Raw genomic sequence first — 16,933 nt, 5'->3', positions numbered from 1 at the left:
AGATAAAATTAAACGTCAACAGTAGTGGTTTTTACCTCAGAACAGTTAGTTTTGGTATTTTGACGTATTCAGAGGTACTAAACCAATTAACTTTACAGTTGAGCATCAGTTTAGTTAAGGAAATGATGGAAATACGGCACCCGGCTTAAGCTTCTTAACTTTTGACACAGGCTTAGCTAAGCAAAAGCTTAAGTAGCTATTGAAATACCGGCCCTAAGTAGTCTCCAAAAATATTTGCCATCTGGGATTTGCCCAACGCAGTCATGCAAAATATGATTGACTGTTGTTATAAATAAGTACGGATGTCACATGCTTACTTGTGACAACTGTTTCATGTTCTATGTTACAGTCTGCCGCTTAAGTCTACATGAAATACTCCCATTATATGGAGGTGTCCCTTAACTGGCGCATGTCCAGTAAAGAAACCTGTTATGGTTCTAAGCTGATTCCAATTATTGTTTTCTGCAGAACTTTAGTCCTATTAGCGTTTGTTTGTCCATTATATTTTGCCATGTGCTTGATTGGGAAAATTTCTAAGTGAAAGTTATGTTGTGTTTAGATTCATGCATTTTTCGGTGTTTTTTGGCACTTTCACAGCTGGCTTTAGACCACAGTCTGTATTTTATACTTGATGTTCTTCTAGTACGTTCATCGGCTCTTATATTGCCGCGTATTTACTATTAATCTGGAACTCGCATACTAGTGTGACACTATTAGAGCCTCTGTGATTTTAAAGCAAGCCAGTCTTTGCACCTTGCTAAATTTACGAATGACACTTTTGTCATTTGGTCTGGAAAATACTATACTTTTATCTTCTTCTTCTTCATGTGCCTTGTCCGTTGCGGACGTTGGCTATCATCATAGCAATTTTAACTTTATTTGCAGCTTTTCTGAATAACTCGATCGATGTTAGTCCAAACCATCGGCGTAAGTTTTGAAGCCATGAGTGTCTTCTTCTTCCGGGTACGCGTTTACTCTCTATTTTAACCTGAACTTTTATAAGTGATATACTATGCGTATTTTTAACTAACAGGTTTTCATTCCGCTTTAGTATTTATTGGTTCTTGAGGGAAACAGTGGTGTAACAAACTCCGTCGGGGCACCCCTTTAAAACATTACTAAATGCGACATGTGTAACAAATACCTATATGTGTTACAGCCCAGTAAATCAACGTAAAATATGGCGATACCGTGTAATTTTCAGTGTCACCACCGAAGTGGTTAACTTAAGACTTTTCGAGTTAATTATGAGTAAAAATGTTTATTGTTCAACAATAAATCCACGTTTTTAGACGATTTTTCACAAATAGTAAAAAAGAGTAAGTATTCGATCGAAAAGAATATGGTTAACAAAAATGTATCTAGCTTATAAAAAAATGTTTTTTTTATTCGTCAAATTGTAAATCGAATATTTCAACGTGAAATAACCAAAAAATTAATTACTTTTCGGGGCAACTCATTAGAACTTTTTAAAGTGTTTAAAAGAAGCTTTATTTTTTACAAAAGTTTCTAGCATCAAAACTTAGCCAGTTACGCTCAAAATACAGTTAATCCCATTTTTAGTAAAAAAATTGTAAAAAATCTCCCCCTATTTAGCACTCCAAATGAAACTAATCATTATCGCCTTACAAATTACCTAACTTTTTTATATGACCTGTAAGTTTTATAGGTTCAAAGTGCCTATTTTTAAAAGGGTTCTAGTTGAAGGGCTTGAACGAGTCACTAATCACGAATATATGCAAATTTTAAACAGCCATATCTTTACCAATTTTTGTCTAACAGAAAACCAAAATAGAGTCACAATATTTATAAAAGCAAGACCTACATATCTTTACTCTGTGAGATTTTTCGTATCACTAATACTTTTTAAGTTATTTTGAAAAAAAGGCATTTTTCCAAAATAAAAAACTTTTTTTAATATGAAACCAATTTTTTTCAAAAATAAGAACTTCGAACCGGTCAAACTTACAGATCATATAAACAATAAATATTTATAGTAAATGGTAAAGCGCTAATGATAAATTTTATTTGGGGTGCGAAATAGGGGCCGATTTTCACGATTTTCTTACTAAAAAAGGGGCCAACTTTATTTTGAGCGTAACTCGTATAGTTTTGGTGCTAGAAACTTTTATAAAAAATAAAAATAAAGCTTTTTTTGAAACATTTAAAAAAAGTTTTAATGAGTTTTTCCCGAAAATTGCTTCATTTTTTGGTTATTTTAGGTTGAAATATTCGATTTGGAATTGGACGAATAATAATAATTTTTCATGAGCTTCAACTGTGCTTTTACTGTGTCGATAGTCTTCATGAATAAGTACACCATTTTTTTGTATCTTATAAGCTACACTTTTGCTACAAATATTTTTTCGATACCTATCTAATATTTAATTCGATAAATACTTATTTTTGAATTATTTGCAGAAAACCCGTCTGAAAACATTGTTTTTTTTTTGTTGAAAAATAAACATTTTCACTCGCTAATGACTTGAAAATTATTAACATAGATAAAGAAACTTTATAGAACAAAAGTTGCGTTTTATTACTCAATTTATACATTGCCGGACTTATTTTAAACGTATGTTTTTCAACCAACGGCATAAATCCAACTTTGAAGTGGAGTGTAACTAGAACCTAAATCCAAATTGTCAAGCAAATACGTCCGTTGTGACGCTGATAATTTTACTCCAAAACTGTCATTTACTGAGCTATTGGTGTATTCATGGATTGTTTATGACGACTTACATTTTTCATCTTTATTGGTATAGAACAAAATAGAAAAAAATTACTAAATGATTACATTAGTATTATTCTATGAGATGAACAACATTCTTCGTGCACTATCTACTATCAGCGAATATATCTACAATTTTATTAATTCGGATGGAAAACTTCATTTTCAATACTACACTGCTTAAAAAACGTATGTATGCAAATAATATAACAACACATGTTTACATATATTAGACAAGATGGGTCCCTTGACATATTGGGGCCCCCCGTAAACTTCATGCTGCAAGCGGCTTCTGTTACGCCTCTGGATAATTGTATCGAAAACTAAACAGGTAGATAAAGATTAAAGAGAAAGCCCATTTCTAGATTTAGAAATATTGTTCTAAAATTCGACAAATTGCAATTCTCAAATCTTTCAATACTCACGTACAAAGCATTATAGTTTATTGTCGCCACCCATAAAAGTTCTTGAGACCGGAAAGGATTAAGTTTCTAGATATGAGATGATTCACTTGCCGAATACGCCTATTTAGAAATTTACGTTTTTAAATTTAAACACACAAAGTAAAATCATATACCCTATAACAGATTTGTACATAATATCAGACGACAAGATGGGGCCCCTACTCGATTGGGGCCCTCCGCAAGCTTTACGCTGCGGGGGCCTCTGTTACGCCCCTTGAGGGAAAGACGCATGTAAACAATAATTGAAGTAAATTCATATTAGCTAAAATGTAACGTTTTTCAGGAACAATAATAACCAATGTAGTCAGTGGTGCTTTAATGAAAGCAACAGGGAACTGGAGCTCTTGTTTTTACTTCTTTGGTACCGCACGGGTGATATGGTGTATTTTATGGCAACTTCTGTGCTATTCACAACCAAGCACGCATCCATTTATAACTGAAAAAGAACTCGAATATTTAAAAACCAAAATAGGTTAGTATCATGTTTTATTTGTTAAAAATTAGTGCCCAATAAATTACTTATATTGTTAGGTTATGTTAAACACAACACGCCAATTAGAAAAACGAGGACATACAATTAAAAATACAGTTCATCCCAAACCCTTTTTTCAATGCGTCATAGATTACCGAATTCTCTCTAACGCATTAGAGTTGGAAATGGCACAAAAAACCTAGCTCCTTGATTATTATACATACAACTTTCATACAACTTTGAAAATTATGTATTCGTTGACGGGTATTTGCATATTAAAACGACCCTATACTTATAGATGTATAATTAGTTGGCGATTACTCCTCTACTCATACACTAAATAGATAACCAATTAATATTGCGAATAAAGATAATTTGACACAAAAATAATCGATCGTAACAGTACTATTACAATATCAGCGGTTAAAATGATAATTGTAATTTCTAGGTTAATATTTTTCAGCGACGTAAATATAAATAATTTATGTCATTGGTATATTCGGACGTTGTATAGCGAAATTTGATTTTATATTTATTTATTTGTACATTAAAATAGTTTACACATTAATTATCTGGCAAATATTTGTATAAATATTGATGTTTTTATAAATATAAATATTCTGACAACAGTCATATTTAATTAAAATGTTGTGCAATGATTGTCGACATTCTTAAAATCCTATATGTCGAATTTAATGACGCACTGAAAAAAAATAACTTGTAGCTACATGACATGTTCCACGTATTATGCGAGGGTCACTTTTAGAGAATAAAAATATGAGGGAGTAAGTCTTATATCTTAAATTCGTAATCGATTTATCACCAACTATTCTTTTCTAGTTAAGGTTTTCAAAGCTGCCATTCGTTTTTTAACTTGCACAAAACTACAAAACCCGATTCTTAATATAAACTTTTTCATCTCTTTTAATCTGTCTTTTTTTTTCAAAAATAAGCATTTTAAAACCGGTTAAATTTAGAGATCATGTAATCAATACATAAAGTATTGACTAGTATATTGATTAAATTTATTTTGAGGGTAATATGCTTAGTTTTGATGCTAAAAAAATAAAAATAAAGCTTTTTAAACACTTTAATACAGTTTTTTTTTTTGTTAAAAAGAAACCTACTTTTCATGAGCTACAACTCTGCTTCTACTGGGTAGTACTGAGTGTACAGACTTCATACATACGCCATTTTTATTTCTATAAGCTAAATTTTTGCTAAGTGTAAAAATATTTTTGTAAAAATTTTTCGATAAAATGTTTACTTTTGGATTTGTTTGCAAAAAACGTCTAAAAGCGTGTTTTTGATGAAAAATTAACATTTTTACTTGCAAATAATCAAAAAGTATCGACTTAGTAAAAAAAACTCTATAGAACAAAAGTTGCTTAGAGTTAGTCGGTTTATCAATTTCCGGACTTATTTTGAACGTATGTTTTTCACCCCGGAGAAGGGATGGCTTTCATCACCCAACTAAAGGCAACCCTGGGCTCAAGTCCAAAAGTCAAGTAGACGATAAGAGAAGCAAGAGAAGTTAATTCAAATTTTCCAGCAAATCCGTCGTGAAGAGGAAATTTACACACCAAAACGGCCATTTATGGGCCTAACAGTTTTTTTATTTAAAAATTTAATTTTTAAAACCACTTTAGAACCGAAATTTTATAAAGAACCAGTATTTTATAATTTTTAGTTTATTACTAACAAATAGTTACAAACGGGTAAATATTTTCCCCATTTTAGATTCAGTCTCAAAAAAGAGACAACCTACTCCATGGAAGGCTATCTGGACCTCTCCACCCATATGGGCCTTGGTGGCAGCACAATTAGGCCACGACTGGGGATTTTTCACGTTGCTCACTGATCTACCTACTTACATGAGTGACGTCTTAAAATTCAGTATTGTGGATAACGGAATCTGGAATTCGATTCCCTATCTGGTAATGTGGATCTGTTCAATGTTCTCAGGATGGTTGTGTGACTTTCTTATTACTAGGAAATACCTGAAAATCACATTCGCGAGGAAATTGTTTACTATAATCTGTAAGTATAATTTGTTAAAAAAATGTATACCATTTTTATTCAGTTGCAATGCGAAGGCAAAACAATCTTATTTTTCACTTAGAATAGGGAGCGCAGTCCAGCACTCTGAATCGACGATTTTCGACTCTTATTGGAGTCTCATCGGAGAGACGTAGGCCTGCTGCTCCATAATGTAAGTGACCAATACCGAAAGTTTATCCCCCACACCGCAACTGACGTGAATGGATTACGTGACTAGCGTCATCTGGCAATTGAAAGGCAAAGTTTTTTAATCCTAATAGCGACATTAATAATATTGAAAAATATTAAAAATATTACTAAAAGATTTTTAAATTGAAACCTTATTGGTCCATTTCCCTGGTGACACATCCAAGGCTTCTATAAGATGCAAGCCAGATGGATTCTGCAGTGAAGACAAAAGGGAAGGAATTCTACACTATGCAATTCACAACCCACGTCTGCAGCTTGGTAAAGTTCCAACGGAAAATGAACCTAATTACTCTATAGGAGTAATACTAATATAAAAATAAAAATGTATACCATTTTTATCAGTTGCAATGCGAAGGCAAAACAATCTTATTTTTCAGTTAGAATACGGAGCGCAGTCCAGCAGTCTGAATCGACGATTTTCGAGTCTTATTGCAGTCTCATCGGAGAGACGTAGGCCTGCTGCTCCATACATACTCTAAGTCCTAAGTGACCAACACCGAGAGTTTATCCCCCACACCGCAGCTGACGTGAATGGATTAGGTGACTAGCGTCATCTGGCAATTGAAAGGCAAAGTTTTTCAATCCTAATAGCGACATTAATAATATTGAAAAATATTAAAAATATTACTAAAAGATTTTTAAATTGAAAACTTATTGGTCCATTTTCCTGGTGACAACTCCAAGGCTTCTACAATATGCAAGCCAGATGGATGCTGCAGTGAAGACAAAAGGGAAGGAATTCTACACTATGCAATTCACAGCCCCCGTCTGCAGCTTGGTAAAGTTCAAAGTTCCAACGGAAAATTCAACTAAAATCTTTTAGTAATATTTTTAATTATTTTCAATATTATTAATGTCGCTATTAGAATTGAAAAACTTTGCCTTTCAATTGCCAGATGACGCTAGTCACCTAATCCATTCACGTCAGTTGCGGGGTGTGGGGGATAAACTCTCAGTGTTGGTCACTTAGAGTATAGAGCAGCAGGCCTACGTCTCTCCGATGAGACTCCAATAAGAGTCGAAAATCGTCGATTCAGAGTGCTGGACTGCGCTCCGTATTCTAAGTGAAAGATAAGATTGTATTGCCTTCGCATTGCAACTGAATAAAAATTTTGACAACGGCACCCGATTTGGGCGTCGAAACGTTAATAAAAATCATTTTTTAATAATATTGTGGCTTATTTCCCATTCTAAATAGTTAAAATTGTAAAAATGCCACAAGAAAATAGCTTCAGAATAAAAATGGTATAAATTTTTATTTTTATATTAGTATTACTCCTATAGAGTAACTAGGTCCATTTTCCGTTGGAACTTTACCAAGCTGCAGACGGGGTTGTGAATTGCATAGTGTAGAATTCCTTCCCTTTTGTCTTCACTGCAGCATCCATCTGGCTTGCATATTGTAGAAACCTTGGAGGTGTCACCAGGGAAATGGACCAATAAGTTTTCAATTTAAAAATCTTTTAGTAATATTTTTAATAATTTTCCATATTATTAATGTCTATTAGGATTGAAAAACTTTGCCTAATAATTTGTTATTTAGATAGCTTAAATATATTTTACTGGCAAATACAAAAAATGCACTAAACAAAAAAGACAATGCAATACAATCCAAACGAAATATGTACATACTAAGGATTTCCACAGTTATCACTGTATTACTTCACTCAACCGTTCTCTCCAGTTCTCTGTATTGCCAGTCCCCTTTCTGCAGGTTTCTTCTTTCCATTGCTTCCACATCATTTCTGAAAGGTTTTCGGGGTCTGCCTTTCCTCCTTTTTCCTATCGGGCTCCACTCTGTTATTCTGTTTATCCGCCGTTTTTTGTCTGCTCTTTTGATATGTCCATACCAGGTTAATCTCTTCTGTTCTATATAGTCTATTATATCTAAGTTCATTCCCATCCTTTTCTTAATCTCTGTGTTATTTATTCTATCTCCCCTTGTCAGCGGCGGCTCGTGGGTCAATCTTCAGGGGGGTCATTTTGGTTTGAAAACTTCAAACTGTTGATTTTTTAAAGTATTTAAAAGATCTTTTAGCATTTATATTTTAGATAAAAAATACAGACTTAGATAAAACTCAATACTATTTACCCTAGTTTTCCGAAAATTAAATTTGTCTTTTTTTAGAGTAAATCTTTTAAAAAATATAGGAAAAATGGTATGAACAGGTTATTGACTGATATATAGATAGGAATATTTATAGTATAATAAATTGTAAATTTATTAAAACGAAACTTACTTTAAATATTTTTATATTTTAAGTCAATTCTTCTATCCTTTAGTTCTGCAAAATAGTCTATGACCTTCTCATTGAAATTTGGAATGCTCTTGACAAGCGTTTTCTCGATGCTCAGCATAGACAAGGCACTAAGTCTAGGTTGTCCCATCGTATTACGCAGGAATGTTTTTACTCTTTTTAAAGTAGAAAAACATCTCTCACTTTCCACGGTTGTCATAGGGAGTGTGCACAAAATATTTAATAACTTCACTGCTTCAGAAAATGTTTCAGACAAATTCATGTTAATAAAAAGCTGAAGTATGGCTACTGCACCAGCACTATTGCGAAAATCCTCACGACAATATAAGACTTCAAGTTCCGATTTTAGTTTGGAAATATTCACTGTGGGATAATTAGCCGTCACCATTTTTAAAATATTTTGCGGAAAGTTGGTAGTGTATGCTTCAAATTTCTCTATGTAGAATAACTGTGAAATCATGAGATGATCATTGAAACTAAACCTGTGATTTATTTCAGATATAATAATATCACAAATTTCAAGTGCAGTTCGTCGCTTTGGATCCTCTGCAGTAGTTTTTCTTTTTTTTGCTGTTGATGTGCTTGGTACTTCTGATTCCAAAATAGTATTTCTAATTATTTGGATATTGTTGTTAAAAGACAGGATACAATTTTTGACAGATATAACATCAATGTCTCGCATTTGCAATTGTTTAAACAATATATCAACATGGGGCATTATTTTATGGAAAAAATTTAACCAAAATAAAAAATGCTCATCTTCCAAATGTCTTTTTAAACCAGTTGCTTGATTTATATTGTTACCATCTTGCTCCTCATCAATAATTTCCTCTAAGCAAGATTTTAAATCATCTTTATAAGTGTATACAATTTCAACACATTTTGTATTGAAAGCCCATCGAGATCGAGTAGGCGCAGCTTTAGGTAGCCTTACTTTAACCACTCTATCCAGAACCATCGTACGTTTTGGAGATCGGCCGAAAAAGGACGAAAATCCGTGTAAATTTGCAAAAAATATTTTTATCGGTTTGTGTTGACTCGCCGCTTTTTGGAGGATAAGATTAAATTGATGGGCATAGCAGTGAATGAAGTGTGCATTTGGGTATATTTCTTTAATTTTTGTTTGTACTCCTCCCAGTTTACCGCTCATGACTGATGCACCATCGTAACTTTGGGCAATCAATTTTTCAGGTGCTTCATTAATTTTTAATAATTGAAGTTCTTCCAATATTACATTAGTTAAATGTTGTGCTGTAGTACCTAGGGGGTTAACAAATTTCCAAAATCTTTCATGTACAATACCAGTTAATACATATCGCAATATGATAATCATCTGCGTTTTATTGGAGCTGTCTGTGGTCTCATCTACTTGAATGGCCACAAAATTTGTCTGGCCAATCTCCTTCATGATATGAGTATGCACAATGGCTAACATTGATTCTAAAATATCGTTCTGAATTGTTTTCGATGTTCCTTTAAATACTGTACTTTTTTCAATGTGTTCTTTAAACATTAAATCCAGTTCAGAAACAAAATCGATAAGGCCCAGAAAAATTCCACGATTATTGGAGCTGTCACTTTCGTCATGACCGCGCAATGCAATTTCGAAAACTCCACAAAATTTTACACAGTCGATTAGTTTGTTTAAAATATACCTATTTTTAGATACCAATTCATTAAAGTCATGCACAGATTTACGATATACACTATCAAGTTGCTGTCTTATGTTAACACGTCCTAAACTTGCGTAACTCATTGATGAATTTATATGAGTAGTTGAAGAGGCATGTTTTGTAATTTTCACTTTTAAATGCTTAATGTCAGTTACTCCATTTTTCGCCCATACAGCGTCATTCGAAAACAGTAAACACGGATAGCAAAAAAATGCATTTCTCACACTGCAGCCACAAATCCAATCACACAAATTGTACATTGATTCTTTAAAATATCTTTGAATGTCCTTACCCCTATCCTTTGTTGTTTGTTTTAAATTCATGTTTGGTTTTGGTCGACCACTTTCTTTTTTCTCAAGCCGCCGTTCATAATTTAGTGTTCCAGCAGATTTTAAGGCAATTATTTCGTCAACAACACTCATCTTGTTTTCTAACTAAACGTGAGGCCGTCGACTCTACTAGAGGTATACGACGGAAAGGTCACTCCCACTCTCGCCCACGAAATTGCTATCTGCCGTCTCTTTTCTATTTTACATGCATTTGTCCATAAGCCATAAGAACTGTATATAGACAATTTAAAATACGGCCCAGCCACGGGCTTGTGTATAGCGCGAGGCGCGACGTTATTATATCTATTATATTTGTTTTGCCAATGGAGACTGCTGAGAGAGAATTTTATATTTCAGAGTGAAGTTTTAGATAAAAGATATTTTTAATAAAATTGGTATTTTTATGAGATTATTTTAGGGGGGTCATTGACCAATTGACCCTAAGGAGGAGCCGCGCTTGCCCCTTGTCACTCTACAGCTCCTTCTCAGGAATTCCATCTCTGTTGTAATCATTTTGTTTTTAGTTTTCTTGTTTATTATCCAATTTTTACACCCATAAGTCAGGACACTTCTTGTCATGGTGTTATCAAGTAACGGATCCTGCCGAAAACGAAAGGCTCCTATGAGGCAGTACAATGTTGGAAGTCCGTTTGAAAGAATAGCTTTGGGTATCGCCGGGCCATTTCCAGAAAGTGAAAATGGATGCAAATACATGTTGGTCGTAATGGATTACTTTACGAAATGGGTTGAGATCTACGCGATTCCGGACCAGAAGGCCGCCACTATTGCAGATGTGCTAATCAAAGACTGTATCAGCCGATTTGGAGTGCCTCTGGAGATCCATAGTGCTCAAGGAAGGAACTTTGAGAGCGATCTATTTCAGGGAATCTGTGATAGACTAGGCATGAAGAAGACAAGAACCACGGCCTATCACCCGCAATCTTATAGAATGGTGGAGCATATGAATAAGACAGTCGGCAAGTATTTGACAAAGATGGTGTCCAATCATCAGCGAGACTGGGACCAGTACCTTCCGTTCTTCGCAATGGCCTATAGATCTGCTGTTAATGAATCAACGGGCCAAACACCAGCAAAAGTCCTATTTGCACGTGAGATGCGTCTACCCTGTGATCTAGAGTTTGGATGTCGAGCTGGAGAAGATGTGGTTGGTGAGGATTATGTGAATGAATTGCGAAGAAGAATGGACGATATACATGAGTTGGTCCGTTCCCATCTTCAGATCGCTAGCGACCGAATAAAGAAACGATACGATACCCAAGCCGAGAAGGGATCTTTCAAGGAGAACGACAAAGTCTGGCTTTATAACCCACAGAAGCGAACAGGTTGTTCCCCCAAGTTGCAGCAGTTCTGGGAAGGCCCGTACCTCATTGTCAAGAAAATTAATGACGTTATCTACCGAATAGGCAAGATTCCTAGGAGAAAGCCGATGATAGTCCACCATAACCGGTTGGTGCCGTACCTGACCTCACGTTTGAAGAGTTCATGGGGGCCTACGGAGGTACCGGTAAAGAAAGACGTGGTGTTACCACTGAAGAAAAGTGAGATCTACTCGCACTTCCCGATGACTATTCACTGGCCCATACCATCCCAGCCGGTATCAAAGACGCACGAGGGTTGGCATCTGCCTTTCGAAGAAAGTTTGGTCGAGTTGCAGAACTTCAATGCCAACTGCCAGTTCCTGGCAAAGCATTGAAACTCCAAGATGCATCACGTTACCTATTCTATCTGGTAACAAAAGACACTGCCCATGACCAACCTACCTACTAAGATGTATGGGATGCATTAATTCAATTGAGAGAGCACGTGTTGGAGTCCGACGTGCAAAAGTTAGCCATGCCAAAGTTAGAATGCAGCCAATTAGACTGGAGAGTTATCCGAAATATGGAAGAAGAAATTTTTCAAGACACCGAGGTCCAGGTGTTAGTCTGTTGCAATCCGCATAGTTACTGGTGCAGAGCGAAGACAGTCCCCTGTCACTTTTATACAACTGGGAGTTGTAAAAGAGGGTCTAGTTGCAGATACCAGCATCCAGTTCCAGTCCCGACAAGGTTCCAGGAGGAACCATCTTTTAAGGAGGGGGCAATGTGTCACTATTTATAATGCTGCTCACAATCTGGCCTATTTCTGATCGAAGATTCGGGTCGTTACAAGAGAATACGAGTCCTTACCACGGCATTCGAGACGAGCGCTACCAAAGTATATAAGAAGAGAAATTACCTCAGCAGACCAGTCAGTGATCGACGCGTAATAATATTATTGTATTCGAATCGAGTTGTGCGCCGTGTATTTTTAAATGTATTAGTTATCGGAATTATTATGTTTAGTTAGTAAAATCATAAATTTGAGTTTGTAAATAAATTAGATGTGTTAGTTTGAGTTATTTGTAAGTATTTAAATAAATTGAAATAAGTGATGTAAAATAAAATAATATAAAGTAAGTCTTCCTTTATTTAAATTAAACTTAGTGCCTAAAAACATAAATAATAAAATAGTAAAGTAAGTTTCATAACAATATTTTACTTTTTGTTTCTATACTGATGTTTTCCCATAGTAATGAGTTCAATTTTCGTATGCAGTCTCTTGTTTGTCCTAATCTATTTTTTATATCTTCTTCACTTGTTCCATTGTTTGATATTATGAAACCTAAATACTTTCTCTCTCATACACCGACTATAATACGGCACATGGACGCCATCCCCCACAGGCACGTTTAGAATCTGTGCACTGTACTTGTATGTTCCTTTGATTTATTTACGTTCGTCTATTTTCAGCTGTTTTATTTCTGTATTCTTCGCTGTTAAGTATTTAGTTTTCTTTAGGTTTATGTATGTCCATTTCATTCTTTGTATATTCCAGGCTATTGAGACCATCTTCGACTTGTGCGATCACTATTTGTACGTCTGCAAAACTTAGGCTATACAGATATTCATTCTTTACTGGTATACCCATGCCTTCGCACTTTCTTTTCCACGGTTTCAGGGTTTTTTCCACGAATATTTTCAACAGACTAGGGGATGTGAAGAAGCCCTGTAGCAGTCCGTTTGACGTCTTAAATGGACTTCACATCCTATTGCCCGTTGTGACAGCTACTTTGTTATTCTTGCTGAGTGATTTCCCTGATTTTTTAATATTCGTGGAACTTCGGTGTCTTCCATTGGATCCAATAGCTTGGTTCTAGGTATTGAGTCATAGGCCTTCTTAAGGTATTCTAGTTATCTGTGAGATACCCTTAGGGTATCTTGGTATTCATTTCTTACTGACATATCCATTCCTTTGCACTTTCTTTTCTATGGTTTCATGGTTTTTACAAGAAAATTTTAAACAGGGTAGGGGATATCGAGCAGCCCGTTTGACGTCTGAAACGGACTTCATATCCTATTGCCCGTTGTGACAGCTACTTTGTCATTCTTGCCAATATTCGTGTAAATATTCATGGAATTATATGCCTTCCATTGCTTCAAATAGCGGTTCTAGGTATTGAGTCGTAGGCCTTATTAAGATCTACCAAAGCCAGATAGACGGATCTAGTTTTGGTCATGTTTTTTTTATTAGTTCTTCGACCGTGTAAACATGATCTAAGCTTGCTTTAGATTTTCTGTTTCTTTAAATTGGGGCCGGTTTTTGGTTAGCAATTTTTTATAGTATCTTTGTTAGGCGTTTTCTTTGTTTCTAGCAACTAGAATTAAAATTCGATACGATTGAAACTAATTTGGTAACGGAAAGTATTTTCTGCATGACCAGATTTAAATAAGAATGCATATATTTTAGCTTCTATGGGGCCATCAGTATTTTCAATGGCTGCCTCCTACTCTGGATGTGACAAAAATCTAACTGTTACCATGTTTACGTTAGCCATGGCTTTCAAAGCACCCTTTTATTGTGGTTTTAAAGTAAACGCCTTAGATCTTGCGCCAAACTATGCAGGAATTGTTATGGCAGTTGTCAACGGCATGGGAGCTATAGCAGGAGGAATAGCACCGTTTTTAGCAGGGGCTCTCACAGAAAATGTAAGTGTACTTATTTCTTTTTTGATTATTCAAACATTTAAATAACCATGAAATTTTTTTTCCTTAAAAATTTGCTGAAAAGTATTTATGCTGAAAATGACTTGCGCCATAAATAACAATATACACTGAGCAGAAAAATTAAGGGTTACCCCGGTGCTGACGTATCATCAGATCATGTTCCTGTTGTTGGTAAATTTAGGTTTAGATTCAAGAAGGTTGCAAAAAAGAACAGCAACAAAAAGTGCGGTATGAGAATACTAAAAGATAAGAAAACAAAAGAGACAGTCGCACAGATTCTTTCAGAGAAGCTAATTAATATGGAGCAAACATATAATGCCGAAGAATCACTCCAAAATATATGTGAAACCTTTAACAACATCAGAGAAGAACATCTAATAGAAAAGAAAGAGATGAGAAAAAGTTGGATGAACGACAATATACTACAACTTATGGAAGAAAGAAGAAAATCAAAAAACAACAAAATAATGTACAACACGATTCAGAGACAAATAAGAACTGAAATAAGAAAGGCCAAAGAAAATTGGTTAAAATCACAGTGTGAAGAGATAGAGTCGTTAGAGCAAAAACATGATACGTTTAACATGCATAAAAAGGTGAAACAAGCAGCTGGTCTTCAGAAATCCAACACAGCTAGCAAATTGCGAGACCCACAGGGGAATATCATCACAGACAGAAATCAAGAAATCTGCATATGGACAAAATACATACAGGAACTTTTTGATGATACTAGATCCGAACAACCTTCATCCTACATATGTGATGACCACTTACCAATCACATCAGGTGAAGTGGAAAGAGCAATATCACAACTAAAAGATGGCAAAGCTCCTGGACCTGACAATGCATATGCTGAACTCATAAAACTATTTGACACCGACGGTACTCAACGCCTAACCAAAATATTTAACGACATATATTTAAGCGGAGTAATACCAAAAGCATGGTTGAAGTCGAAGTTTGTTGCTTTACCAAAGAAAACAAAGTCCGTATCCTGCAGTGATTTCCGAACCATCAGCTTAATGAGCCATATTTTAAAGCTATTTCTAAAAATTATACATCAAAGGATATATAGACTGTGCGAAGAAAAAATCAGCCGAACACAGTTTGGTTTTCGAAATGCAGTGGGTACAAGAGAGGCTCTATTTAGTATACAAGTGCTATTTCAACGATGTAGAGACGTGAATTGCGATATTTATGCATGTTTCATTGATTACCATAAAGCGTTCGATACAGTAAAGCACGACAAGCTGATGGAGATATTAACCAATATTGGAATAAACACCTGTGATTTAAGGATTATCAGCAATCTGTACTGGAATCAAACATCATCTATCCGAACGAGGCAGGAGAATCCGAGGATATCAAAATCAAACGTGGGGTCCGTCAGGGATGTATACTATCCCCACTGCTGTTTAACATCTACTCTGAGGAAATCTTTCCTCATCTTTCCCCAATGCAAGAAGCATTGGATGATGTTGAAGCCGGAATTAGAATTAACGGAGAATGTATCAATAACATAAGATACGCAGACGACACTGTGGTATTCGCTGACAGTTCTGAAGCCCTACAGGAGTTAATGAGCAGAATCGCAGAAGTCAGTCAGAGATACGGACTTTCACTAAACACTAAGAAAACCAAATGTATGATGATCTCTAAGAATGAACAGCAATTTGGACGAATTAGTGTGAATGGTCAACAAATAGAAAGAGTAAAAACATACACCTACCTTGGTACGAACGTCAATGAAAATTGGGACCATTCTATAGAAATCAAATGTAGGATAGAGAAAGCAAGATCTGCATTTCAAAAAATGGCAAAGTTGTTCAAATGTCATGATTTGTCGATACCCATAAAAGTCAGATTACTACGATGTTATATATTTCCTATACTGTTGTACGGAGTTGAGTCGTGGACTCTCACAGACGCCACCTGCAAGAAAATTGAGGCTTTTGAGATGTGGCTTTATCGTCGAATCCTGAAGATATCTTATACCGACCACATTACTAATGAGGGTGTTTTGCTGAGAATGAAAAGAGAAAAAGAGCTGTTAATCAAAATAAAAACAGCCAAAATCGAATACCTCGGTCACATCATGAGGAACAGTGAGAGATATGGACTGCTGCAACTGGCTTGCAGGGAAAAGTAGAGGGAAAGCGAGGACCAGGAAGGCGAAGGATTTCCTGGCTGAAAAATCTACGAACGTGGTTCAACACAACCACTACAAATCTTTTCAGAGCAGCAGTGTGCAAAGTGCAGATTGCCATGATAGTCGCCAACATCCGAAACGGATAGGCACTACAAGAAGAAGAAGAAAAATTAACGCACTACCTTAAAAATAGGACATATTTGATGTCTCGAATTTCCTAAACCTCTTGTCCGATTCGAGTGATTTTTTTAGTATGTTATAGCCTTACTCTTTAAGAATATAGTTGTAGTAATAGTATTGCTACACAGGTAAATTTCATTGTATACCAGGTGTAAAAATCATACTGTGCTTTTTTCTCAAATTTCGGAACACCCTGTGGAATATTCTAGCTTGTATAAAATATTAAAATTAAAACATGATCGTAGCCTTAGGCTTTCTTCAAATTTTGTTTTTTGATTCATTCTCTTATGTTGGATGATATAAAAGTTAGGTACGTTAACAACTAGCCTTGGTACGGTAACAACTAGCGTTGATTTTCATCAATAAATCTAAATTTTCTGC

General features: G+C 35.3%; 1 protein-coding gene across 1 annotated transcript in view; it reads left to right on the top strand.

Annotated features, from left to right (window-relative positions):
- The window catches only part of LOC126885733 (putative inorganic phosphate cotransporter), a 63,729-nt gene that overhangs the window by 31,437 nt on the left and 15,359 nt on the right, over window positions 1-16,933 (top strand). Inside the window, exons 5-7 of the mRNA XM_050652508.1 lie at window positions 3,479-3,667; window positions 5,408-5,707; window positions 13,967-14,205. Coding sequence (XP_050508465.1) covers window positions 3,479-3,667; window positions 5,408-5,707; window positions 13,967-14,205 — 728 coding nt within the window. The remainder of the gene's footprint in view (window positions 1-3,478; window positions 3,668-5,407; window positions 5,708-13,966; window positions 14,206-16,933) is intronic.

Source organism: Diabrotica virgifera, chromosome 5, assembly GCF_917563875.1.
Source record: "Diabrotica virgifera virgifera chromosome 5, PGI_DIABVI_V3a".
In the NCBI taxonomy this organism is placed as follows: domain Eukaryota; kingdom Metazoa; phylum Arthropoda; class Insecta; order Coleoptera; family Chrysomelidae; genus Diabrotica; species Diabrotica virgifera.
The sequence above is the reverse complement of the archived record's forward strand: the minus strand, read 5'-3'. Positions and strand labels throughout refer to the sequence as shown.